Here is a 27,701-nt window from a genome sequence, read left to right on the forward strand (position 1 = left end):
CTCAATAGATTAGGCAAAGCATTTTTTTAAATACTATTTGGATTAACATCTTACAAATGTTTTTTGTTTTTTCTTCCTTTAAACTGGGAAGCTATTGTTTGATTGCTGTCTTTGGCAATCAGGCCAGAGGGGGACTTCAAAAGGCCTGTGAAAAGCAGGATGCCCAATTCTCTTTTTATGGTTTACAAGACTTTGTAATTAGTCATTCGGAGACATCAAAAGCGAATGTTTTATAACAGTAATTTTCAGCTGGTTAATTTTTACCTAAATGCTTCTCTATTGACAAAAAGAAACGCATTAGTGTTTTACAGCAAAAAGTGTATAAGATTATCTATATCAGGTGGCACAGATTCTTGTTAGTTTATTCTGCCAGGAATGAGCTATAGATCCAAAAACCAAACATTGTGACTTTGAGAGACCTTGAATCTCCTTGTGGAATTTTGGCTGACTCCACTAGAAATAAAGCATTAGTTTAAATAGGTCTTTGAAATTCTGATCCAGCAAGACAACTTTTAATGTTCCTAATGCATTTAGACTGTGCATTAACTATGCAAAGAAAGGCTGTGGTACATTACATAACTGATAGAATTTTTGTTATCTTTTTTTCTGAAATGCTCAACAGCTTGTACGTTTGTGGGCATGGGAGGTGCGTGGGGGTGTGGGTGTTGATCTGTTTATTGAAGAAACAAAGTCACAGGTCAAAAACTTTTTAAAAAAATTACTGGGTTAAAAAGAAAAATTGGAAAAAATAGAGCTGAAAAAGATTTTTTAAAAAAAATGGAAGGTTGTGTTTGTATTTATACTGAGTATATGGTATGCGTCTACATACATACAAACATATGCATGGACTTATGAAAAAATAGCAAGATCCCTGTTCAGCATTTCTGCTCAGTTTGATGATTGTACCTAACCAGTAGGTCTATAAACTAGACAGAGTTGGACACTTGGTTAGTATTCATAGTCTAAGACAGGGGTCTGCAAACTTGGCTCTTTTAAGACTTGTGGACTTCAACTCCCACTGTTCCTTTGCTGGCTGAGGAACTCTGGGAGTTGAAGTCCACAAGTTTTAAAAGAGCCAAGTTTGCAGACCCCTGGTCTAAGACAACAGCAAGCACCTTCCGTGGGGTTGCCAAGACATCGGTTTCAATACTGAGCATTGCTTTAGGGTGACTTTACCCTTTGTTCGGTAACTATATCAAGAATGTCATTTGTACAGATGAAAGTAATATAAAGAAAAAACATTGGGTGGGGGAGGGATGATTTCTCTCATACAAACTACATGGTACATCCTGGAATGCATTCCCCCTCCCCCTTCCTGGAATGCACTGATCTAAGAATTCCCCAGCTGATTTTCCTATTTTTTGTAAATTCATGCATCTATAGAAAATAATTTCATTGAATAGGAAGTTGGCTTGTGGCCATGAAATAGATTGGGCAGTTTTGTATAAGCCTGCTTGTGAGAAAATTGTCTTTCAGATTTATTTATTTTTTTCATGTTACAACCGAAGGTATTTGAAACTGGAATAACGGCTAAGGTTAATGAGATGATTTCATGGAAATCTGTGCATCTGGTTAAGAATGTTCAAAGCAGCTGAGGAACACCTTGAAAAAAAATCTCGTCAGGCATTTTGATCATATTAGAAATAGTGAACCAGCCGAGAGGAATTCCTTACCTAAGGCCTTTTCTTGAGATCATGTATTGACATCAGATGATCAGGGTTAAACAGAGATTTCTGGTTCCATAGCTAATTCTGCTGTGCCTATATCAGTTCAAGAAAGAAAATACTAATTTGTAGGACTACTATCTCATCAAGAGCTTGTTGAAGAATTCTACTTTAGTGCTGACCTGTTCTAGAGAATATGTCATTTTGTGATTGTTAACTTGGGTAGTATATTTTTCCCTAATCCCTCCCCTCCCCTCCCCTCCCCTCTCCTCTCCTCTCCTCTCCTCTCCCTCAGTTACCTAATGTGGAATTCATATTTGTCTTTTATCTTTTATTATCTTTTAATTGAATATAAAACTAATATTCCTAGCTTGACTTTTGTGTATGAAAAAGAAATGACTTTTGACATTTGTGATTAGCCCAATTTGATATCCAGGCAGAGTAATATTTTTAAAATAAGAAAAATCATATTAATTGTTTAAGCATATTATTAGGCCTCTGTGTATCTATAACAGCCTTCTCATATGATTGCCCAAGTATTCCATTAATTTGGTATCTTTGACATTAATTTTAAAATACAGTGGCAGAATTTTAGTTCTCATCGTGTAGTAGGTGACAATATACCAGAGCAACTCTCCTTATGTTAACATCTGATGACAAGCTGTCAAGATTTCATGGTTCTTAAGATACAGAGGCCAAATTATAGGTCAAAACTTGTAAAGCTCTCATTAAAATGTACGGAACACAATTGGGAAGAGCAGTTTTTATAGTCTATAAAAGAAAAATATTTGGAGAAAAAGCATAGAATCCTGATTTAATTGACTTGGTAGAGTTGACGAGTCAAATCCATAACATACGAATTCCAGCTGAGGCTTAATTAAACCACTCTGGATTTAGCTGGTTAGGGATTACACTCTTAAGAATATAATATTTGTATTAAAATAAACAATGCTAACAATATAAAAGTAAACCAATGCATCATTAAAATGGCTATTTAATTACCTCTAGCTCTAGCTCTGGATAAGAATTGGTTGCAAATGAGCTTGTCTATTCCTATCTTAAGCCACTCAGCTATCTTCCATTTTAATGGAATTCAGATGAGCATTGTAACAAAAGAACATCTGTATCTATATTGGTGACTTCCATTATACCTTGGTTTTGCATACAGATTTCCCATGCCTTATTGAAGCAAGTGACTGCAAACCTGTCAGATAACAGGAATATTAATTGCTTTATGATTTTAGGGAACAAAAACTTTCAGAAAGGAAAATAATCCTGTTCAAGGTTGACTCAGCCTTCCATCTTTCCGAGGCGGGTAAAATGAGGACCCAAATTGTTGAGGGCAATATGCTGACTCTGTAAACCGCTTAGAGAGGGCTGTAAAGCACTGTGAAGCAGTATATAAGTCTAAGTGCTATTGCTATTACCCATTATACCACTGATTCTACGTTTTACCTATTATACTACTGATTCGAATCCTTATTTGTTCCTTATTGGAAGTTCCCTTCTTTTTTTCTCTCTCTCTCTTCTGAAAGGTCTAGATTTCTCTGTTGACATAATGTACATTTAGCATGTTAAACTCCCCAAAGTACCAAGTAAATATTAATAGGAAAAAATAAAATTAGCTAGTTTTGAAAAATAGAATTCCTTAACTTAATAGCACATTCTGCAGTTTTGTTTTTCCCTCCTCTGATAATACTTTTTCTTCTGTACAATGTGCAGGAAGAAGCACTCCATGGATTTCAGGTGAATAATTACATTGAGTATATGGAAAGCTTGGCTCAAACATACCGACCAATTCTATTAAGAGACATGAGGAATATTGGAGTGCCAAGCACGTAGATCAAGCAGATGAGCATATCATTTCAAATTTTGGTTATGTACTTTAAGGGGGCAGTGATTGTTTTATTTCCTTCTCTGTAAAAAATATATTCATTGTCGCTATCCTTGCAGCCAAATCAATAAGGTTTTTCAGCATACCATTTTCACAAGACAACATCCTCTAAATTGGATCATCTGAAAAATAATGTGTTTTTCTAGCCAGGTGTCATTGTTTGTTTACACTTGGTTTCAGAAAGTAGCTTTGAATTACTTAAATGTTCTGTTTATATTTGCCAAGGAGCAGTGTCTATACTATTAAACTTTGCTTCCTAACATTTCTAAATTGCTGAAGGTTCAGTAGTAAGGAATGGTAATTTGAATGTGCACATAACTTTCAAGCGCTTCAAAAATTATCTTGGGAGGTCAAAAAGTAAAGTATAGTTACAACTCCTGAGTGGCTCAGTTTGAAGTGAAATGAAAGGTTTGTTATAGTTTTTTGCTGTAAATATTTTTTTTAAATAGTACTGTACACTCTAAAGCATTGACTTGAAGTTGTAGAAGGGCATAAATTAACACTTCTGTAGATCTGTTAATATAAATGTAGATTTTATTCTCTGTTTTATTGAAACTAAATATAAAGAAATAAAACTTTGGGAACATACATGAATATTGGTAACATGTTTATTTGATCTTGAGTTATGCTCTCATCAGACCTGTTGAGAATCATTATGAATCTGTAGGTATCCATCATGGTACAATGATGAATTATGCCTGTTTGATAGCATAAATCTTTGGAAGGAGTTAACATTTTAGAATAGAATAGAATAGAATAGAATAGAATAGAATAGAATAGAATAGAATAGAATAGAATAGAATAGAATAGAATAGAATTTTTTATTGGCCAAGTGTGATTGGACACAAAAAAAAATTGTCTTGGTGTATATGCTCTCAGTGTACATAAAAGAAAAGATACGTTCATCAAGAATCATAAGGTACAACACTTAATGATAGTCATAGGGTACAAATAAGCAATCAGGAAACAATATCAATATGAATCATAAGGATACAAGCAACAAAGTTACAGTCATACAGTCATAAATGAAAGGAGATGGGTGATGGGAACGATGAGAAGATTAATAGTAATACAGTAATAGTTTGACAGTGTTGAGGGAATTATTTGTTTAACAGAGTGATGGTGTTCCGGAAGAAACTGTTCTTGTGTCTAGTTGTTCTGGTGTGCAGTGTTCTGTAGCATCGTTTTGAGGGTAGGAATTGAAACAGTTTATGTCCAGGATGTGAGGGTCTGTAAATATTTTCACAGCTCTCTTTTTGACTCGTGCAGTATACAGGTCCTCAATGGAAGGCAGGTTGGTAGCAATTGTTTTTTGTGCAATTCTAATTATCCTCTGAAGTCTGGGTCTGTCTGTTGGCAAAACCCTAGATAGATTCTACAGGCAGTCTCAGGGCAAAGTCTTTGGACTATACGAACATACTTGGCTCAGATACCCTAGGTCAGGGGTCTGCAAACCTGGCTCTTTTAAGACTTGTGGACTTGAACTCCCAGAGTTCGTCAGCCAGCTTTGCAGAGTTCTCCCATTTTGAATTGGTCTGCATTTTAGCAACGATGAGAAGAATGAAAATCAGTTCAGTAAGATGTTCTTTAGGACAGGGGTCTCCAACCTTGGCAACTTTAAGAATGGACAGAAATAGTATTGATCATCAGAGTTATTGAGCCTAGTTCTTTTATCCTAACTTACCTTGGTTTGGCAAGCAATCTACAGTCCTTTTTGGCTTGAATCAATCATACTCATTACTTTCAATTTATGCAACCCTAATGATAAGAAAATGCCAGATAATATTTTTCAACCCATCAATTATGCTGACATTTTCCAACATGAGTGCTTATTTGCACAGATCCCTGGATGCTTTTTCCCTCCTTTAATAGGGAGATTGGCTCGGGCAGGTGGTCTGTGATGGCTTTACAATGTGGTGGGAAATAGGTCAAATGCAGTCATGTGACATTTTGTGACTTCCTTGCTTATTGATGGGGTTGTGAATCCCAATTGCGATTCAATTAAGAACCTCCAGTACACTAGGAAGTCAAAGGAAAACCAAAATCCTATCGAGTCTGCCCTCCATTTTATTATGAAGAAAAGTACATGGAGATTTGCAATCACTACATTTTCAACATGAATTGAAGGAAATGTTACCTTTTCTCAATATTTCAAACTTTAATAGAAGTTGCATATATGTATAAGAAGATGCCACTATTCCTGTCTCAAACTATGCTTACTGAAGCAGATATTCTACTACTATCTTGACTATCTGATTTTTAACTTGAGATCTCCCTAATGCTCCTTGAAATTACCCAAATGACTCCAGCAGAAATTCTTATATCAAAACCCACTAGTGATTTGTCTATTTACCACAAATTTTCTTGGGAATCTGTATATCAGATTCCAGCCAAATAAATATGCTATGCTAAATTATATATGGTATAAATACCCATACACACACACACATATATATTCTGGCAGGACAAATCTGTATCGCGGAGTGATTCAGAGGCTTTCAGCTATAGTCTCTTGAACAGCTAATTTGCGCCTAGAAATAATACTCAGAAGATCTTTCATTCCTGATAGTTACTTTTTACTTTATGCCAGAAGCTGATCTGTAGGTAAATTGTATTTATGGATTGTCAGCCGCCAAGACTAAGATACTATCCACACACATGATCTTAGCCTAAAGACTGAAAAGCGATTAAGAAGTTGTCAGTGTGTTTTGAATATTTTTTTTAAAAGGCATACAGTAGTAAATATATTTTTATGTACTAGACCAGGTCTGTCAAACTCGCGGCCTGTAGGCCAGATGCGTCACACGTTGGCCACACCCACACCTGGTTTAGCAAAGGGGGGGGGAAATCACAATATGTCACGTGATGTTGTGACAACACGAGTTTGACACTCCTGTACTAGACTAGTACTACTGATCACTTTTCAATGAGACTTCCAAAGCATTTAAGGACCCAAGCCATAGCTATTCTGAAAGGAGAATGGTAAGGGGAAAAAAATACAGCTTTTATTTATCCAGAAATGCATTTGAAAATTCTAACCTAGTGACAATCCTAAAGCAAAGGAGACAATGCTTTTGAAGAAAGAAACAGCAGTACAATACAACTTGTAGCAAAAAAAGGAAAGGGACATTCTATTTAGTTTCTGTCCTTAATGTCTATAGTAGCACTGCCTTTAAATATACCTTGCAATAAATACAGTGTTAAATTTTCAGTCTGCATGGTACACATGCTTTCAAAATACCTAATTTAACATGCTAACCAAAAAAATAGCCTGTTTTGGAAGAGTTTTCCAAGCCTATAAATTCAACATTGATTTAGAAAGCCCAAGATGTTAAATATTTTTAACAGCATCTAGTTTTCGAATTTAATTCTGTGTGGAACCCAACTTGCTGATATCTTATATTTGTTCTTTGTGCTAGTTGACTAGAGACATACGAATTGCTTGTTATCCAATTTCATAACTATTGAAGAAAGCTGCATATTTTAGATGCATTGAAGCTGTAAACCGATGAATGTTGTGGCTGCACACAAGATTGTTGATTCAACTGCTGGATCACCTTCACAACTGGGAAGTGCACTTAGAAAATCCCAGTGCAGAAGCTGCCATCTATATTTCCAATGATTATCACGTTGCCAGTTAAGGTAATATAGAAGTGATTCACTCCAAAAATATTTCAGCTAGTTCCAAATGAATAAACTCCAAGTAAAGATGTATATTGCACCATAAAAATATTTCAAAGACGTGTATGATAAGTGTGATATAGAAATGCAATCACTGGAAAAACTGGAGCCTTGGTGGCTGTACAATGAGATAATTTAAACACAAACACACACACACAAATTACCAAAATGGTATTTTTATTTTCTGGGGTAAAAATATATTCTATTAGCGTCCTTCATTACTTGCTAGGCTTCTCTGGAGACAATAGCATGTGTAGAATGAAACCTTATTCAAAATAGGGGATAACAACATGAAAAAATTGTGACTGAATGTGCAATTATTCAAGAACAATAAAAGCTGCTTCTACTGTACATTAATTGCATAATCTGAATTATAAAGCCTAGTGCATATGAAATACTGAATATGACAATGGTTTCCGATTTATTTTCTATGAAAGCACTAGTTCTTCTAAGCCTCAATAGTCGAACATTTTTTTTTTCATTTTACTTTTTTGGAGAGATACTGCAGGTTGTAGTAAAAAAAAATATGGTAGCCCTGACTGCAATATAAACTCTCCCTGTTATTTTCTTTTCTTTTGTTTTTGTAATTTGTGATACATATAAAAATATGTCTGGAGCTTCAATCTCACTACCATTACAATGAAGTGGGTATATTTTGTTCAGCTATTTTATTTCGGCTGCATTGCATGGAAAGGCTAATCATAATGAATGCATAGATATCCAATAAAAAAAATAACATTCACAATTTCTATTTTTACACCATTTCCTAATACATAGCTCATCTCAGATGGAAGAGCACTTGAAGAAAACCATTAGAATTTTTTAGAGTTGATAGTGGACATCAGTCTGTAGGAAGTATATAAAATATGCAGCTTAAGGGCATTTCCCACAAAATCAGTGGCATGATGGATGCTCAACAATTTACAACATGTTTGCTCTGGTAATTAGGACCTAAAATCTGGATGGTCCCTCCTTCCTGTATTCTGATTCTCCAGAATTCTTTCCATTACCCCAGCTTAAATGTCAGGTCTTTTTAAACATGCAAATGGGCATACTTTGAAGAAGAAGAAAAAAACCGTCTGGGCTAGAGGTTCCTGTGTGGCACAGAGACATTCTGCCCTTTTCTTTATAGCATGTTGGCTTCCCATTTATGTTCACTAGAAGAATCTAAACCGGGTTTGAGCAATCAGTGTCAACTTCAAGATTTTCCAGGCATATTCAGAGTCTTAGATCAGAGGTGGGTTTCAGCAAGTTCTGACCAGTTCTGAAGAACCAGTAGCGGAAATTTTGAGTAGTTCGGAAAACCGGTAGTAAAAATTCTGACTGGCCCTGCCCCCATCTATTCTCTGTCTCCCAAGTCCCTGCTGATTGGGAGGAAATGGGGATTTTGCAGTATCCTTCCCCTGGATTTAGGAGGGAATGGAGATTTTATCCTTCCCCTGCCATGCCCACCAAGCCATGCCACAGCCACCAAGCCATGCCCACAGAACCGGTAGTAAAAATTTTTGAAACCCACCACTGTCTTAGATCCATCTTACCTACTTATGGACCATGTGTTCCATCAATTCCATTTGGGAGCCTTGAACATACTTGGAAACAACAATTAGAAGTCTTCCATAGTCCATTTCTGAATATTTAAAAGAATAGTACAGACTTTATAAGCCTATATAAGAAACATTCTTTGCAATAGATCTATCCCATTCAACGACTACAAAATGAGCACTACATGTTCCAATGGGCCATAACTTTCAATATGGCTGTTATGGGGCCTGAGAACCCATATTTCTGTGCAATTTACCTTACAAATATGCTTGATATATGGTGCGGTGATGTGGATCCTTTATTAACTCCATTTAAAATGATGGTTTGAGGCAGCGGAGTAGATTCTGCCCTGCACGTTGACACTGCTTTTCTTTCTCTTCAGGAATTTACATTCATAACTGCAGAGAAATATCTACAATTTACATTTTACAAATGCAAAGAATGAATCTGGGGAACTGGAAATCAAGAGAAATGAGTAAAGAGTTTAAAATGTCTGAAGAAGATCATCTGATTTTTCCATATTAAGTCTGTGCAAGTTACTCGGGATTCATTTCAAAATGAAGAAATAAGCAGGTTGCAACCAGGTCAAACTGGATAAGACTAAGTTAGTTTGAAATGTGATTAAAAAATCTTTTGATTTTTAATTAAACAGAACAGGAAAGATGATAGAGAAATAGAGAGAGAGGTATGCTTCATATATAAAGTTTTACGCAACAGTATCAATAAAGGATGACCATATTTTATTATAACAGTCAGCACCTAATCTATATCTGGAAACCATTCATATATTATTGCAAGTAACATGTCTTCAATCTTTTGAATAATTGGGGCCATCAATAAGGTATTATCAAGAAGCCTCAAAAGCCATGCAGTTGCTTCAATTGAAGGAGGGGATAGCAGGAATAGTAAATTCTTCATTGGATGTTAATCCTGACATGTTTCAGCAAGATACTTCCCAGGGTTTCACTGAAAAGGTTTTTAAAAATGATTTCTCTGGTGTACCTTTTAAAGCGGAGGAAGCAAGAATGAGGAAAGGACAGCATGACGAACCTCCAAATTATCATGTTAAGAAAGAACTGAAGCTCTGTTGATTGAACCAATGCAAAACCAACCTAAACTTTGAAAATTGTCTCAAAAATAAGTTATTTTCCTCTTCTTTTTCTGGGATATCAGACTTGATATGACCCTGAATTATACTCATTCACTTGTCATTCACTTGTCCTGTAGCAGCTTTGTCATCTTTGACCACTGAGTTCTGTGAGAAGGTAGTTGGGAAATTTGGCCTCTTCTAGCAGCACTGTTTTGGTAGGAGAAGACTCATGTAATGGTACAGTATGTGAGAAAGACCATGGGAGATAAGATGAAAACAATGCTGACTAGGGAATGGTCAGATAAGAAATAGCACAGCCCCACAACTGCATTGTGGGTGGAACAAGAGGCTCAGAAGGGATCCTATCTAAGAAAGATTCTGTTAATGTAGCTTTACAATAAACTAGAATTAATTTATCCAGTTGTGTTTCCTATTAACTAACTGCTGAGGCTAACATCAATATTGCAAATCTGAAGTTACAACTCTGCCACCATCACCTTTACAGTCAAGAGAATTTAGGAAGGATCTCTTCTACATCCCCTATCCCTCCCTACCCCGTTGCCATTGTAGACCATGCTCTCCTATCTGACAATATCTCTTCACCCCATTTCCCAAGCTCTTTTCCATATACTAGTAGCAAAGTTTGGCCTTTTCTGGATAGGACTTAGCTATTTCAGGATTGTGGTTTGCGGTCCAAATTCTGTTAGCAGGGACAGCAGAAATTGGCTGACCTAATATCACAGGCTGACCTAGTATCACAAAGATAGGCAGCCACAGGAAAAAGGCAGGCAGAGAAAATGCCATTTCTAACCTTGCCATGGCTTGGCCTTAGAAGCAACAATCATCAGGCCAGAATCTGGCACTCATTGATTCACATTCTAGTCAAGCAGAATTTACATATTTCACATTCTAATCAATCAGATTTGACCAGTCTAATCAATCAGATTTGACCAGTGGTGAAATCTGAACCAGTTTACTACGGTTCGCTGGCTGCGCATGCGCACTAGCTGCACAAGCGCACTGTGTGTGCGCATGTGCAGTGCGAACTATGCACCAAATGTGAGGTGTGCATGCAGTGCACGCCAAAAGGAGGCACGGGGTAAGTAGAACAGCGCATTGGGGGGGTGATCAGCTGTTCACTGCACTGTGGCGCGTGATCTTTTTTTTTTACTTTTAAAAGCATTTTTTTTACAACCTATTCGGCCGAATAGCTTATAAAAAAATGCTTTCAAAAGTTTAAAAAAAGGCTCTGACAATCACCCAGTTCAGCTGTGATTGTCAGAACCTTTTTTTTAACTTTAAAAAGCATTTTTTTACAATCTATTCAGCCAAATAGTTTGTAAAAAATGCTTTTAAAAGTAAAAAAAAGGCTCTGACGATCGCGCGGCTCAGCTGTGATCGTCAGAGCCTTTTTTTTAATCTTTTAAAAGCATTTTTTAAAAGAAGCAGCAAGCGGGCAAGCGGGAGACTGGGTGATTGGGTATGGGCGAGGGGGGCAAGGATTTTTGCTACCGGTTCTCCGAACCAACCACTGCCATCGCTACTGGATCGCGTGATCCAGTCCGAACCGGGAGCATTTCACCCCTGGATTTGACCCAAGAGTACATGTTGGACTACTCAACACTGGACCTATATTCAGAGTTTTGTCAGCCAAGTTCAACTCCCAGCAGCATTGAAGGAGGAGTACAGAAGTTTATTGCTCCCTTAACATAAAAGAGAGCCGCAGGTTGAGAACTGATCCGGCTTTCAAAAAAGAAATGAAACCCAAAGTAAAGGCAAACTGTCTAGAAAGGGTCTGATACGTATGCCACAGTGAAAAAGCATAGGCATAGTGGATTTGATCCATTGCACTAAAATGGTCCTCTGCTTTGTCTGATCCACCCATCTGTTTCAGGGGGGTGATTTACTTGAAAGTTGGCCCAAATGAAGAGTCCCTGTAGAGCCTTGGTCAGCTCTGATCTGAATAGCTGGGTCATCTAACAGAAAATGTCCTCTGTTTTGAAACAAGTCTGCTTCCATTTGGTTAGAAAGAATCTACCAGTTTGGTCACATTGTGATTGATTCTAATTCCATCAGAGTTCAAAAGCCAACACTACACATAGATCCTGAAAGCAATGATGGGCTGGGAAATATTTAAAAGTCAGCTCTGCCCTCAACCGGCTTGCAAAATTCCAGAAAATGTAACAAACCGGCTATCACGAGCCCGAGCATATCACTGCCTGGAAGTAACAATTGAAAGCTGCTCTCTTTTGCTCGGTGGAGATAAAAGTGTGTGTTTTGATTCATTTAGAGAATACCTAGCCTTTCAGAAAATATCCACTCAATGAGAGGTGATGCATATGTTTTTTTTTTACTTAAGGCAGAAAGTTAGAATCAATTATTTGCAGAAGGAGTCACTAATGGAGTCTGTGCATCTGGGCAGATTAAGCATTCTGAAAAATGGCAACAAAGGTATTCAATCTATTTTTGCTTTATTTTTATTTTTTTGAAAGGACAGCCTCCACAGTAACTCAGCTATTACCCTGGATGGGTATGAAATATTAGCAAGGAGCAATGCATCCATCATAACTAGGAGGTTTACTTCTCATTCTCCTCACCCACTCTGCCTCATTTGCCTCTCCTTCAGTTTACTCTTGACCTAGTTAAGGAGTTAATTAGTCATGTGTGTACATGATACCACTCTCTGAAACAGCATCGTTCAGAGATAAGCATAGTGTCTTGTCTCCTGGGGTTCTGGAAAGCTTTCAGAATCTGGCTTTGGCCCCAGACCACATTTGTTTGAGGTCCCTGTTTTGTTTTGTGGCTTTTGTTGTGTTTTTTTTAGATTTTGTTTTTGGTCTGGCCTGTCTGTTTGATGTAATCTTTTTAGCAGCTTTTTTTGTGTTTTTCCTAATTTTGTATGCCTCCTAGTGTTCCCTGGAAATTTAAATTTAAATGAATGACCAAATAAATAAAAAAAGTTAGAAAAGAACGAATTTTATTTCTCCAAATTGGAAAGTTTCCTTGAAGTCCAATGCTATGATCATAAGAACAACAACTGAAGGAATAGCCATCCTTCTTTTGCCAAAGTTGCCCAAATATTTTCATCTGCAAGTGGATCTTGTGTAGATTGAGTACTGCTCATCTCCTTCTGAACTTCATATTGTGGCTAATTTCTTTTATGACGATATTGTCAGGGTTCCTAGTAATACCCCCAACGAAAGAAAACTCCAAGGGTGGAGGTTCCTCAAAGTTCCTTTTTATTGATGTTGTCATATTGGCACATCTGGGAAAAACCGAATCTGAATGTTTCCAGATGGGTTTTCCCAACCCAAGTGAAAGTTCAAGTCTCCGCCCAGCACCCTCATGTCCATCACATGGTTCAATCATCCACCGTCCAAACTGGAGACACCTCCCAGTCATCCGACTCCACTTGCCAGGGCAAAGTTTCCTTGACTATCTGAGAAAGGAATGTTATTTTGACTACATACTACATATCACCCATTCTCTATGCAACCCCCCTTCCCATTTTCCCACAGAAGAATATGTGGCAGGCCTGAAGGCCCAAATGTAAAAGATGGCTTCCAGGTCTGACAGGTATACAGTTTCTGTTGTGTATTTTTCCTTCTCAAGAGATCCAAATAGAACTCACTCTCTGCAAAACCAAAAAAAAAAAAAAAAAGGAAATCTGTTCTGCAAATCTTCCTTATTTAGTCCTTCAGTTCCATCAGTATTAGAGGAAGCTGAATTACATTGGGCTAGTCTTTCCATATCAGACTCCCTACAGCTGTATTGAACTACAATTCACAGAATTTAAAGGAGCCTGGCCTCTGGAGTTGTGGCAGTTGATGCCTAGCACATCTGGATGGCATCAATTGGGTCTTCTGTGTAAAAGCTGGCCATATATAGCCTTTTATATTCTTCCTTTTATATTCTATTTATATTCTTCCTTCTGGTGGCAAGGCTCTTTTTTATCCCCACAACCAATGTATTGCATATCCCTTGATGCAATAAAATAGGATTCAGAAGACAATCACCATTTTTTAGGTGGGGTAGGATATGAGGAGAGTATTTCCTCTGTAAATTATGTAATATAACAGCAAGTGGGTGGAAGGAGATACCTTCTGTCTTTGAATGCATTCACTTATTCTTGGGAAATTATCAAAAGCCCAGGAAATCAGGAGATTCAGTTAGTTCAAATGAGTATAAAGATTTATTGCAAGCTTAAGCTCTCTACAAGAATCTGGCCAACTGACCATTAAGGAAAATGCATGGGAGATAAGAGAGGTATTCAAGGTGGACTGAACTTAGATCTCTTGTGGGAGTTAAGGGACTCATCACTTATGACACATTTGGCCTCTCCCACAGGCTCAGCCTGGTCATCTTCTACAGAAATGCATTCTTCATAGTCCTAGATAGATGAAGCATTTGAAGACCATGCTGGAAAAGAGATATAATGACTATTGCTCCCAAACAATTTAGATCCAAAAATATACCATAATACAGGGCTGTCAAACTTAAGGCCCGGGGGCTGGATCCAGCCTGTGGGGTGCTTAGATCTGGCCCATGGGTCTGCCCTGAAAATAGTGAAGGACCCGCCCACAGTGTCTCTGCCAGCAAAAATGGAGCTCGCGAGGGCCATGTGAGGCCCTCCTGAGATCTGTTTTCGCTGGCAGAGCTTTGCAGGAGGCTGTCCCAGCCAAAAATGGAGCTCACAAGGACCACGCGTAGTTTCCCCCCCCCCAGCTCTGTTTTTGTTGGCAGAGGGTTGCAGGAGACTGTCCCAGCTGAAAACGGAGCTCGGCAGCCTGTTTTCTCTGGCAGAGCACTCGGGCCACCACAGGGGCCCCCTGACAAAGTGATGTCATGCTGGCCATGCCCCCTGCCCCCACCCCGCCCCCCCAAGGTCAAACACAACCCTGATGCAGTCCTCAATAAAATCGAGTTTGACACCCCTGTATAATAGATGCCATGGTAAAATTAATTCTTGATTTATCATCTTAACTTTTATTCAGGGTAACTCAATCTCAGAAACTTTAAAAATTATTGATTTCTTTTGTAAATATTTTTATTGATTTAATATTTTTATTGAATTATAATTTTAGAATTGTAAGATTTCCAGAGTCACTTAGTTGAGTTGGACGGCTAAATAAATTGAATCATAAATAATAAATAAATAAAATGTATGGACCACATCTACTATTTCTTAACATGCTGACTGGAAACTCTGGGAGTTGAAGAAGTCCACATTTCTTAAAGTTTCTGAGGTGCAGAAATACAGGCTAGATCTAAAGGAATATTTTGAAACTACATAATATAAGGTGATAACCATCATTTTCAATTTATGTTTGTAATAATCTTGTAGCAGCTCTTATGCCTGGTGGTCATACCATCTGAATTTTTGATCAGTACAAAATGTTATTTAACAGAAAAGTGTGCCTGCTTTACTTTCCGTAGGGTATCACAGATTATAACATTAAAAATGACTGTAAATATGAGACTTTGAATTTATCACATCTAGAGCGATACTTTGACAGTTGACCTTAGTTCTCCTTGAGATTGGAGCAGGATCTTTGATGACAACAAAGTAAACTTTAAGATACTCAAACGCTTCTTTCTTGTAGCTCCCTTCTTTTAAAAATGAGCACAGACACCTTCACGTTTTTGCCTAAAAGGTTCATCTTCAATTAGCAACTTAATTTTTTTTGTTCTTTGCACTGTGAAGCGGTATATAAGTCTAAGTGCTATTGCAATTATTTAATAGCACTACTCTAATCCATTTAGACAAAAAATTGCACAAGCATAGAGGTCACCTGAGCAATTTTCTGCACTGTAATAAAATGATTATAGAGATTAGAATTATCTCTACATTTGATCTCTAAATAGAAAATGAGATGTGAAAAATTAATGTATGTGAATCCATTTTTTCTTAGTGACAATGATTCTAGTAGAAACCACAGTGATGCCAAATGCATCATCATGCAAATGAGGTGAAGTATGTAGTGTGCATCTGACATGTTATGCAAATGATGTTCAAATATAATTTTAATAATTTGTCTGATGACATCATGATGTAGTGACACCCATGGATTCTCTTCTCTCTGCCCCTCGCTGTGAATTGGCCATTATCTAAACAATGAAGTCCCAGCTCTCTCTAGTAGAAAATTTTGATAGTTATAAAAAGACAACCAATTTTTTGTCAGAATATTCATGAACTGGAAAGGAGACATGGTAACACGGCCAGCCAATGAATAGGGCTTAGTAACAAGGTCAGCCAATGGGAGCTGAGACAGTAAGGAGCCTGGGCGTGGCTTAGCTGTGCTTAACTCTTTAGTGCTGTGCTGAATTAAAACTGAAACTAGTCTGCTTAATTCTGAACTCATCTCTGCTGTTCTCTCATCTATCTGTGTTTTTTGCCTGTAACTCTCTACCACATTGGAAGAATCTGCTGTTGGTATTGTATGTGTTATTTTATATATAAAGAGAAGTTAATGAATCCTGCTGAACCAGTTACCTGTGCTTTCTGGATTTGATTTTTGCAATGAACTCTGACATTGTTACCTTTTTAATGTGTTATTTTTGTATCTTATTGCCTGAGACGTGAAGATGAGAAAACTTATGGAGTTTCTATGTCATATGAAAAATTAACGTGGCTACTTTTTGGTATTTTTTTTCTTTTCCCTTTTTTTTAACTGATTTTCTATTAAGTACATTTCTTAGTGCTTAATAAACATCGTGTTGTCTGGGTATTTAATTTGCTTAACAATACAAATTTACATTCTTAATCTCCATCCCTTTTTCCCAACCATTGGTCAAATAGATTCCATGTTTGATAATATTCTACATCTTCTTTCTGTTTAATTTTCAATGTCAGTCTATCCATTTCTGCACAATCTAGTATCTTCCTGACTATCTCTTCCTCTCCCAGTATACCTTCATTTTTCCAGTATTGTGCGAATGGAATCTTCGCTACTTTTAAGACATGTAACATTAAGTACATACGTTCCTTATCATTTTTTTTCTGATATACCTAATAAAAACAATTCCGGTTGCTATTTTTTGGTATTATATATTTTAAGATGAGTTTATTGGGAGGAAAAAGAAGAGTGAGCAGTCTGTTCTCCTACACCTCAAGCAAGAAAGTATCTTCTATGGGACCTGAGGTCAAACCTCAGGTCAAGCACAAAATTGTGGTTATTGTCATTTCCTTGTTTCTCAGATTTCTTCTTGTAGGGATGCAATCTTGTTTTTATGTTTTTTCCCCAAAGAAAACCCATTGAAATGAACATAGTGGATCCCACTGTACAAAGACTTGACTTGAAGGCAGCTTCTTCAATCTCCAATCCTTTTGTCTTCCGATTTGAAGTGCTGTTCAGCTCTATAAAGCTACCCTTGCAGTTTACATTACTAGAGATTTCAATGTATTGTTTCTGTATAGTGCTTCCTCCCCCACCCCACCCCAAGAGGCAATTGGACTTTCTGGTTTTTCTTTGAAGACATTTCACTTCTCATCCAAGAAACTTCTTCAGCTCTGACTGGATGGTCTGAGTATGCAGTACAATGCAGTGAGTCATGTGGGGAAACAAAACAGCCACTTCACAAACACATGGCACAACACAGGAGAACAAACACATTAGGACTAGATTAAGCAGTCTATTTGCATTTAAAAGACACAGACCACACTTTTGAAGACAACAAAGTTCATATTTTGGACAGAGATGATCACTGTTTTGAAAGAGAGGTTAAAGAGGCCATTTAGGTCAAAATTGAACAGTCTTCTTCAACAGAGGGGGAAGGATATGACATCATCTACCTCCAATCTACAACACAGTCCTTTCAACAATTCCAAGAAGGCTCCACACCAATTTGCACCACTCAGGTGACCCTGATGACAAAGATAAATCTCCAGGTGACCTTAATGACCTGCTAAAAGAATGCAAATCATCAGCTGTCTGCAAGGAGTACAAATCCTTCCATTCCCCACCTTCTTGGATGATAAACCAAATGTCTTCAAAGAAAAACCAGAAAGTCCAGTTGCCTGTTGAAAAAAAAAAAAAGCACCTTTGGGACATCATATGAAATGAGCTTCAGATAAATGAAAGAAAACTTCTCTGGGATATTATTGTTCACAAACACCAAGACTCAGCATACTGGTAAAATGGGAGATGCAGAGGTAAGAAAACACCGAGAATTTTCCATTGCATATTTTTATAATTAAATACAGTATTTGCAATACTCTGCCTGGAACAGAGTAAATCTGCCGAAGACTTCTCATAAAGCACTTTAAAAAACCTGTTCTTTCTTGGTTTTCTGATACTTCATGATGGATAGTCTTTTTTTTTTTTTTTTTTTGAGAACAGTCAGGTCTCTAATTATGCCTTTGAAGGCACCAACTCACCTTTTAAATTATGGTCCTCTCCCCCCACTCAAAATTTATAAACAAAACTGCCCTCTATCCTAATAGTTTTAACATTTCAACAGTATCAAAAAAGACTCCTCAATTGATCTGGATATAAAAGATTTTAAACAAGAGATTGTTTTCTTTCTGATTATATAAAGATATGTTAAGTGAGCTCTTCTCTATCTGAAAAGCAAGTCTTAGTTTCAAAGGAACAAATACAGGTCATACTCTTCTGCAATGCAGCATTTTGCCCATTACACATTTAAAATGTACACAAGCTGTAAGAATTCAGCCAGAGGAGAAAAGGAAAAAATCTGTAGACCTCAAATATGATGCAATATTTAAAAGTTCGTGTAATTACCCAGATTGCTTTAAGTTTAATTTTTGAGGCTTTTTAATTTTTGATCTGATGATAATTTCCCAATTAAAAGGGTCTAATATTTGCCTTGACTTGTGTTAACAACCTGTCTAGTTAAAAGCAGGAAAAAGTGAAGTATAGATAGAGGATTTGGCTGGAAAAAGTAATTGAGGCTTTGAATAGCAAGCAAGAGGATTGGTTAATTCTAAGAAAATTAATTCTAAGTCTGCTCTTTACCAAAAAGTAGAAAATTGTTGCCAGAGTATCCCAGTTCAATACATACATTTATTTCACCAAATGCTTGAAAGATTACAGCTCAATCTATCTTAGTGTCAAGGGCAAACTTGCACAAGTAATGAAAGCATTATTCGTTCATTAAAGAAAATAAACCCTGAGATTTTGCAAGCTGTCAGAAAATGTCATGGGATTTTGCCATGAAAGTGTTAACAAAGCCATGGCTTCATTTACTCTTTTGATCCAGACCTTTCACTGTGACAAAGGAACCTGCTGGATCAGTCCATTGGTTTTTCTAGACCGGGGTAGCTTATACTGACAAGTAGCAATTCTCCAAGGTTTCAGGATGAATAATTACTCCAGTGCTTGGAGAAATTTGAAATATTTTCCATTCAAAACATTTCTTCTGTCCTTGAGTTACAGCCATTCCCTCCAGAACAACTAGTTGAATGAATATATAAGGTTTGATGTATTTGAGTGGACACAGATGCTTGGATTTGACAAATGGATGTAATCTAAAAGAATCTACATTTCAAAGATTGGATGATTTTTTTTAACACCTCAAACTACAATAACTTGAGAGTTCCAGGTGTAAATGGATCATCATCACAGCTAGAACTTGTGCATCCCTTCCAGTGAAATTCTGTGGGATAATCCAATCATGGATTTAGAATTTCAGCCAAGCTGTTCCATTCACTTGGTACTTTGTTAAATTCTGAACATTTTGGTAATCAAGCCTCAATGCCTTACATTGGATCCGATCCTTTTTTTGGACCTAATTTCAGTATTTGACAGTTGATATTGCTGTTGAATAACACTTCCTGGACTTCACTGTCTATGTGCGTGATTGGTGCAAATTTATTCTTCCACAATATTGCATGCTAGACTTGAATGCTGGGAATTTACTTTGGAAAACCTCCCATTCCCAGTGTCAACTCTGAAGCGAACCTGGCTGAAGCCATCTTGTGCTGCCTCAAAGTTGCCACAAAGGCTGAGAAAAAAGGGGCGGAGTAGATAGCCCAGCTTATAGTCAAAATAAAAAGTTTTCCTGTGGGAACCAAGGTGGCTGGTGAAGGAGGGGAGAAGCCTGCCAGCTGTATTCATTGGACCATGTGACTGGTGACACTGGGGAGGGGAGAAGTTTCATTCTTTTAATTAGGTGAAAACCACAGGAACCTTCAGAGTTGGTTTTCACCGGTTGTGACGATATGATGTATCCAATAAACATGTTCTTAGAGGGATCTACCTCCCTTGGAGTTCTGCTTTCAATGGGTGCATTACTCGGAATGCTGACACCTAGATTAACAGTAACAGAGTTGGAAGGGACCTTGGAGGTCATCTAGTCCAACCGCCTGCTCATGCAGGAGACCTGTACTAGGAATTCAAACTGCCGACCTTTCTGATCGACAAGCTCAGTGTCTTAGCCACTGAGCCACCTAGTCAGGCTTTTTTAAAATACTGTTTTATTTTAATGATAGATGTCCCTGCATCCAATCATATAGCATATTGTTTTAAATATAAGTGGTTTTGAGCTTGGTTTGTTTTACTGTTAGCCTTTGCTTATTGATTTGACTGATGCAGTCTGCAATCACTGTATTTTTCAAATTTTTACAATAACTTTGTAAAGGAATCATCATCATCATTATCATCACACCATCTTCTATTTTTGGTGTTTTGTTCTCTTTTTTTTTTTTTTTCTCTTTTTCCTGTAGTATGGTTTTCTTTCTCTTCTGTATATTCTATTTAAAGGCAAAAAATTAAAGTATTGAAATATAATAATATAATATTTTAAATATTTTTATACTTATGATTTTCCTCATAAGTTGACCAGTGTCACTTTGCATCGTGTGATGGGTGCGTATAGATTTAATAAATAAATAGCTGTACCCTTGTTCTCCAAGTATCTAATTGTACCGAAATACTCTGCCCAAAAAGCTTTCAAACAGAATTAAAAATAAACCCCATTTCTTCTTTTAACTTGGCAACTTTTCCTATCCTGCCAAATAGCAGCAAGAGCTACATCTGTATGTATGTCTATCTTTTGCTAGAATCAATAGCAACATTAGCAACAATCTACTCTTCAGTTTGTCAGGATGCAAAGGCTTGAGCAAATCTTGGGGTGGCGGCGGGGGAAGTGGCATACTTTTGCTATAATCTAACCCAAAGGACTATCACTAATTGCATTGATTTTTTTTTGGGGGGGGGGAAATGCAATGTCCAAATTAGAAATGGATTATTATCAGCATTTTCTCACCTTTGCAGAACCCTCTGCCCATGTATCAGTGTCCATGTTCCAATAAAAGTAATTAAAAGATTCTAATATGCTTGAATCATCAGAAGGAGCTGTTTGAGAGAAAGATTAATATTCCCATCCAGCTTCATTGCTGTTGCCTTAAGTGCTGGACACTGACAAACAATTGCCTATAAAGACCCTGTCTGAGCTTTCCAAGCTATTTAATGCTTTGCTTTATTTTAATGCCATTGTTGATGGATTTCACTTTGCTATCCTGCCTGGAGCGATTAGGTTCAGACCAGTGCTGAGCTGTAAATCCAACATGCCTGATCAAGGTGAACTTTTTGCCATGGATGTGATATGTGGAGGCATTATGTTTTCAAATTGTTCTGTTGGCTCAGGCCTTTACATCTTACCCTATCTGAAAGACGTTACACCTTCTAATGTGGTACCACTTCTACCACCAGAACTGTGTGCCTCATGGTAGATTTCCATGGCTCAGAAGACTGGCATTTGAACACATGAATTAGATAAAATTCTTCAAAGCACGGAAGATAAATTGATAAAAAAAAATTATAATTATTTATTAAGATACAAAATGGAAGAGGACGTAGTCAAAGAAGATATGATAATCTGGGCGAAAATTTTTGGATATAACATTGAATTAGATAAATGGGAGAAATTATGGAATAAACACTACAAACTGACAATGTCTGTACTCTACAAAGAAAATATATATAAAATGTTCTATAGGTGGCATTTGTCACCAGCAAGACTGGCTAGGATGTTTCCCACTACTTCATCAATGTGTTGGAAATGCAAACAACAAAGGGGAACATACTACCACATGTGGTGGATGTGTCCCAAAGCAAAACAGTATTGTAGTAAGATTAAATTACAATTAGAAGAAATAACCAAACAGCATATTGAGATGAAACTGGAAACATTTTTATTAGGAATATCCCGGATCTTATGAAAAAAAAATTCAATATTTAATCATCCATATTCTCAAAGCAGCAAGAATAATATACACACAGAATTGGAAAAACAATAACATACCAACCGAAGATAATTTGATTAGAAAAGTCTTGGAATGTGCAGAAATGGATAAACTTACAAAGGAAATACAAGAAAAAGAGGAAACAGAATATTATATAGTGTGGGAGAAATGGTACGAATGGCTAGAGGAGAGAGATAAAAGGCAAGGAAATAAGGAAAATATATTAGTAGAAATGTAACAACAAATAAGAGGAAACAGAAAAATGTAGTTTGTAGAAATGAAATTGGGTACACTGTTACTTATATGTATATATGTAAATAAATTAATATTAGACTTGTATGTATAAAGGATACATTGAAATAAGGGAGAAAAAAATGGACAAATAAGAAATGTTTAACTGTTGTGAAATTGTTGGAAAGAAACTATTTAAAGATTCTTTTTTGTTTTTTGAAATTTTTTTAATAAAAATTATTTTTTAAAAAAGAGGCAAAAGACTGGCATTTGGATTCATGTGATTAAGGGTAGGGTGGATTTCCATTATCATGTCTACAAAGTATGCTTAAATATGTGCAGGTAAAGGAAATGCCACTTCCCTTCCACCCATCATGTTATCCTTCTGATAAAATAAAGGATCAAAATACTTTTATTTTAATAACCCAGGATTCATCAATGGGAACTTTTGCAGCATGACTAGAAGACAGTGGGGCAGCCTTGCAGCCTCATATATTTATTGAAAATAGGGAAAGCACGTGGTTTGCAAAAGTTAATAATTCACTGCTCCATACTGATGTTTTCTGGCTTCTTACTTGCTACCAAATGATTCATGTCACCTCTTGGGCAACCCTTGCTTGACAGCCTCATTCTCCAGATGCTATTATTTACACCTGATTGTCTTTTCCCCATGAAAAGCCATCTCTTCTGAAAAAAAAAATCACATCTCAATCACAACTGAAGAAGATTTAAGAGATTCTGCCCAGGAAGACAATTCACTTTGTTGTCTATTTATTTTTGTTAATCTCTACAATCAAAATCCATATTCTTCCATTTCACAAGGAAACCAGTGCCTGGACACATTTAAACATTCTGTGAAGAGGAGTTGTTTGTCTTGTTTTCAGCAAAGATATACCTCTGTTTGTGGTGCTGCTGTCTTCCTTCCATCAGTCAAGTTTAACCAATCTTAAAGAGGCTTGACCAGATAATTCTTCTGCTGATATTTGGAAAGATTAGAACATTACTTTTGGTACACATCTATCATTCATTTGCAGATCCCAGTCTAATTTCCTTCTCATCTTATTATAGGTGACAAAATCTTCCTGGTTTTGTTCACTTTGGGAAAGCAGAGGACAAGAAAAGAAGATAAATCTTCTCTCCTGCCTCTAATATTTATAACCTGAGCCTAGTCAGCATTAATGTTTCAGAGAGATGGTGGTGATGGCATTTATTAAGGTCCCAGCTCTTCAGGGAGTAACTTCAAAATAGATATGATTCTGTGATAATGAGAGGGAGCAGAAGACCTGGAAGCAAAGGTCCTTCCTTAAACTTTCCAGCTTCAGGATTCTGTTGGTGCTTTTCCCCCCCACACAAAAAAGCAATTATACTTTCCTGTTGAGCTGAAGCACACCTCCAAGGAGTCTTTGCAAGCATGGCCAATGTCGACAAGTTAGGAAATATGATTTAGCAATCCCTGCAGGTCACAGGTTCCCATCCTTGAAATGGAGACATTTGTTTGGATGATTGAGTGGTGTAGGGAGTGGACGTGTGTGTGCCAGCATATACAGGTTGCTCTTGAGATCTTTGTATGATGTCATGAGCAGGAATGTCTGGAGAGAGATCTTTGAAGCACTTTTCCGTGAATGATTTTATAACACCCTGTGGAATTCTAAGCCTTTCATTGATGTCATTGTATGAGTATCTTCAAAGAAAGCATCCACATTTGTGAGAATGTGGAGAAAAAGGACTTGTAGCGTTGCTCATTCAAACAAATTCTTGAACTGGTACCTAAGACTCATTTCATGGGTCTTGTTTAAGAAATTTAATTCTGTAATACACATGACCAGATTAAGTCTTCTAGAATGAATGAGACAAAGTTTCTGGCTCTTCAGGAAAATCAAATCTAATGGGTTGAATAATGCAGTTTTAGGAAAAGATGCCAGCTGCCAGGCACAGGAATTTTTGTCTGATTCTTCTGCCATCCCTTCATGCTTTCTCTGTCCCAATCTTTGCCTGGGGCACAGTCATCTTTTGTCTCTTGATATGTATGTATGTATGTATATATGTTTATGTATATGTATATATATATATATATATATGTTTTCTGAGGTTTTCACGGGTGTTTGTATATAGGTCTTTGGTTGTTCGGGTTTTCTCCCGTGTAAAATTGGAAGTGTCTTGGCGACGTTTCGACGAAGTCTCATTCGTCATCTTCAGGCTTCAGCTTCGTGCTTCTGGGAGCAATGTGTGATCGCAGCTGTTTCTTCCTTTTAACTGCTAGTGGGGGTTTGAACTGATTGGGTGGGAGCTTGGCTGTGCTCTGATTGGATGGGGGTTTTTCTGTGCTCTGATTGGCTGGGGGTGTGTCCTGTGTTGGTGGGGGCTTGGTTGTGCTCAGTCTAGTCTGTGCTGCAGGGGGATTTGAGCTGGTGAGCTGCATAGCTGTTGTTTGGCTTTGTGGTCGTGCTACATCTTCATAGTGGGTGTCAGTCTGCTGCATGAATGGATTGGAGGGGTTTGAAATGGCTAGTGTTGCAGGTGCGGTCTGGCTTCTGGTCCTTGGTCGTGCTTCATGATCAGTGTGGGTTTGGGTCTGCTTTCTGGGTGGATGTGCGGTGGTGACATCCTGTGTGGACCTTGTGAGTGTGGGTCTGGTGTCTGGTGTCATTCCTCATGTTGACAAACGAGTCCCTAACACGAGGAATGACACCAGACCCACACTCACAAGGTCCACACAGGATGTCACCACCGCACATCCACCCAGAAAGCAGACCCAAACCCACACTGATCATGAAGCACGACCAAGGACCAGAAGCCAGACCGCAGCTGCAACATTAGCCATTTCAAACCCCTCCAATCCATTCATGCAGCAGACTGACACCCACTATGAAGATGTAGCACGACCACAAAGCCAAACAACAGCTATGCAGCTCACCAGCTCAAATCCCCCTGCAGCACAGACTAGACTGAGCCCAACCAAGCCCCCACCAACACAGGACACACCCCCAGCCAATCAGAGCACAGAAAAAACCCCATCCAATCAGAGCACAGCCAAGCTCCCACCCAATCAGTTCAAACCCCCACTAGCAGTTAAAAGGAAGAAACAGCTGCGATCACACATTGCTCCCAGAAGCACGAAGCTGAAGCCTGAAGATGACGAATGAGACTTCGTCGAAACGTCGCCAAGACACTTCCAATTTTACACGGGAGAAAACCCGAACAACCAAAGACCTATATATATATATATATATATATGCAGGTCTTTGGTTTTATTTATATTTTTATTTTATTATATAGTATTTGGCCCAGGAACACGAAAGCTCATTGCTGTGGAAATGGGAAGAACATTTTCTTTCCAGCAAAAATCTACAACATTAAAGGTGCAAGGAGTCTGATTAGTCTGCATATGCTTGTTCCCACCGTACAGTATAATCAATCTCTACCCTAAAGATTTTCTCCAGATCAACTGAAAATTCAATTTTACAAGCTCTGCTTTCAACTCTTCTTTGCCTTATAAAGCATCTGCTACTTGAAGTAAGCTAATGGCTGTTGCTTATTTATTTATATAAATTTATATTGTTTATATTGTTTTCTAACGTTTCAGGGAGTTCTTTCACCTGGAAGCAATAAAGTGCTCCAGTACAGGATCCAGGTTAAAATATGTTGCCTTAAAGAGTTATGTTTCCGACCTTTTATTCTGCCTCAACCATGAAAAATAGGAGTCCTGTCTAGATAAGAATGGGAAGAAGAGAGAGTCAGATAGGAGATGCCTGCTTAAGTGCCATACAATATATTTGCCTGTAGGAATCTCTCTTGCTAAAGTGAGGCTTGGACAAGACTAGAAAGTTTGGTTAGGCAGGAGTGGGGGGTTGGTACCTTTCAGGTGCCTGAGTAATAAGTCACTGATTTGGAGGTGCTCTGTACAGGAAATCAGACACACAATTTCTAGATAGAAGTCTACTAGTCTTCCGAAACCCAAGTAACAGCAAGTGTGATAAAGTTGCCTATTAAATAGACCAGTTTTCTGTGAGGCTGGTAAATGTTCCCAAATATTTGGTAAATTTCTCAAAATAATTCAATTGAGAGCTAGGAAAATGAGGGATTAAAAATGATTAAAACTTAAAAACTCCAGTTCTGTGGCTGCAGAAAATGCTCCTACAAAGTTATAGGACACATCTAGGCATCTTACCTATGAAAATTGAAAAACGTTTTTTAATTGCTCTTCCTAGCTAATGTGAATGGTTGCACTTCTCCTAGACCCCCCCGTAAAGGGATATTGTGATATTGAACAAGATAAAACCAGCAAATCATGTATATGATTTCATTGGCTTGAGGAAAGATTGAGGATCTACATTTCTCTATTTTCCAGCCATGCCCTTATTTTAGTGGATGAGGAATATATTTAAGAAGGCAAGTAGGATTGCCTGCCAGGAAATCTAGTTAATTTCTTGTGGATTCTTCACGGCAAAGCGATACCTTTACCCTCAGCCACTCTCCCACTCCTGCATTAAGATTTTAGAATTGTAAATATAATATATATTTTATAGCTAAATCTCTATTGACAAATACAGTGCAAACAAATGCCTCCCAATCTGGAAGAAAATATGGTTATAATGAAATTTCTCCTAGCTTCTTTCAGCAGTGAATACACACACACACACACACACACACACACACACACACACACACACACACACACCAAACAAAGTCTTCACTTGCCATAATGTATATCAATGTGAAATAGAACAAGTAACAATTGAAAACTGATTGTTTGAAAGGGGCAGGGAGAACAAATTTCATATTTTAAATAGCCCATTATGAAGAATAGTCTTCATGAGATGCCACAGAGTGCATGTTGGAACTTTTGACTGAAAGTTCAAAAAACATTTCAGTACTGCAAATGAGAAGTTGGGCAAAAAAAACAACAACCACAAACCCGCTTATCTCTCCAGTAGCCAACCTCACATCAACCTATGAGTTTGGGATTCAATTCTGTCTCACAAATTGAATTTAAGCAAAGAGATGTACCATTTCTGCCCTCTAAAAGTCTGTCCATTCTAATCACTGGAAGAAATCTAAACAACTACTGAAATGCTTTTTGCACAGTTCTGTCCAGTGTGGCAACTGCCTCTAACTCTCCAAACAAAAAGTAGCATAAGTCTTTCTGTTCTTTGTACAGGCTGGAATAAAGTTTGCAAGGATACAGTGACCTGCACCTCTATTTGCCATTCTGTAGAGAACCTTGGGAAAGGGATGCAAGCACATCTCAATATCTATTGCATCTGCAGGGCATATAAAAGGAGGGATTAAAATGATTAAAACTTAAAACTCCAGTTCTGTGGCTGCAGAAAATGCTCCTACAAAGTTATAGGACACATCTAGGCATCTTACCTATGAAAATTGAAAAACGTTTTT

The 27,701-nt window shown here is 37.6% G+C and overlaps 1 protein-coding gene across 1 annotated transcript in view; it reads left to right on the forward strand.

Annotated features, from left to right (window-relative positions):
• The window catches only part of TBC1D32 (TBC1 domain family member 32), a 101,058-nt gene extending 96,906 nt beyond the window's left edge, over window positions 1-4,152 (forward strand). The window contains exon 34 of the mRNA XM_058172800.1: window positions 3,387-4,152. Coding sequence (XP_058028783.1) covers window positions 3,387-3,506 — 120 coding nt within the window. The 3' untranslated portion in view covers window positions 3,507-4,152. The remainder of the gene's footprint in view (window positions 1-3,386) is intronic.
• Window positions 4,153-27,701: the final 23,549 nt, after the last annotated feature.

The sequence above is a fragment of the Ahaetulla prasina genome, chromosome 1 (genome assembly GCF_028640845.1).
Source record: "Ahaetulla prasina isolate Xishuangbanna chromosome 1, ASM2864084v1, whole genome shotgun sequence".
In the NCBI taxonomy this organism is placed as follows: Eukaryota; Metazoa; Chordata; class Lepidosauria; order Squamata; family Colubridae; genus Ahaetulla; species Ahaetulla prasina.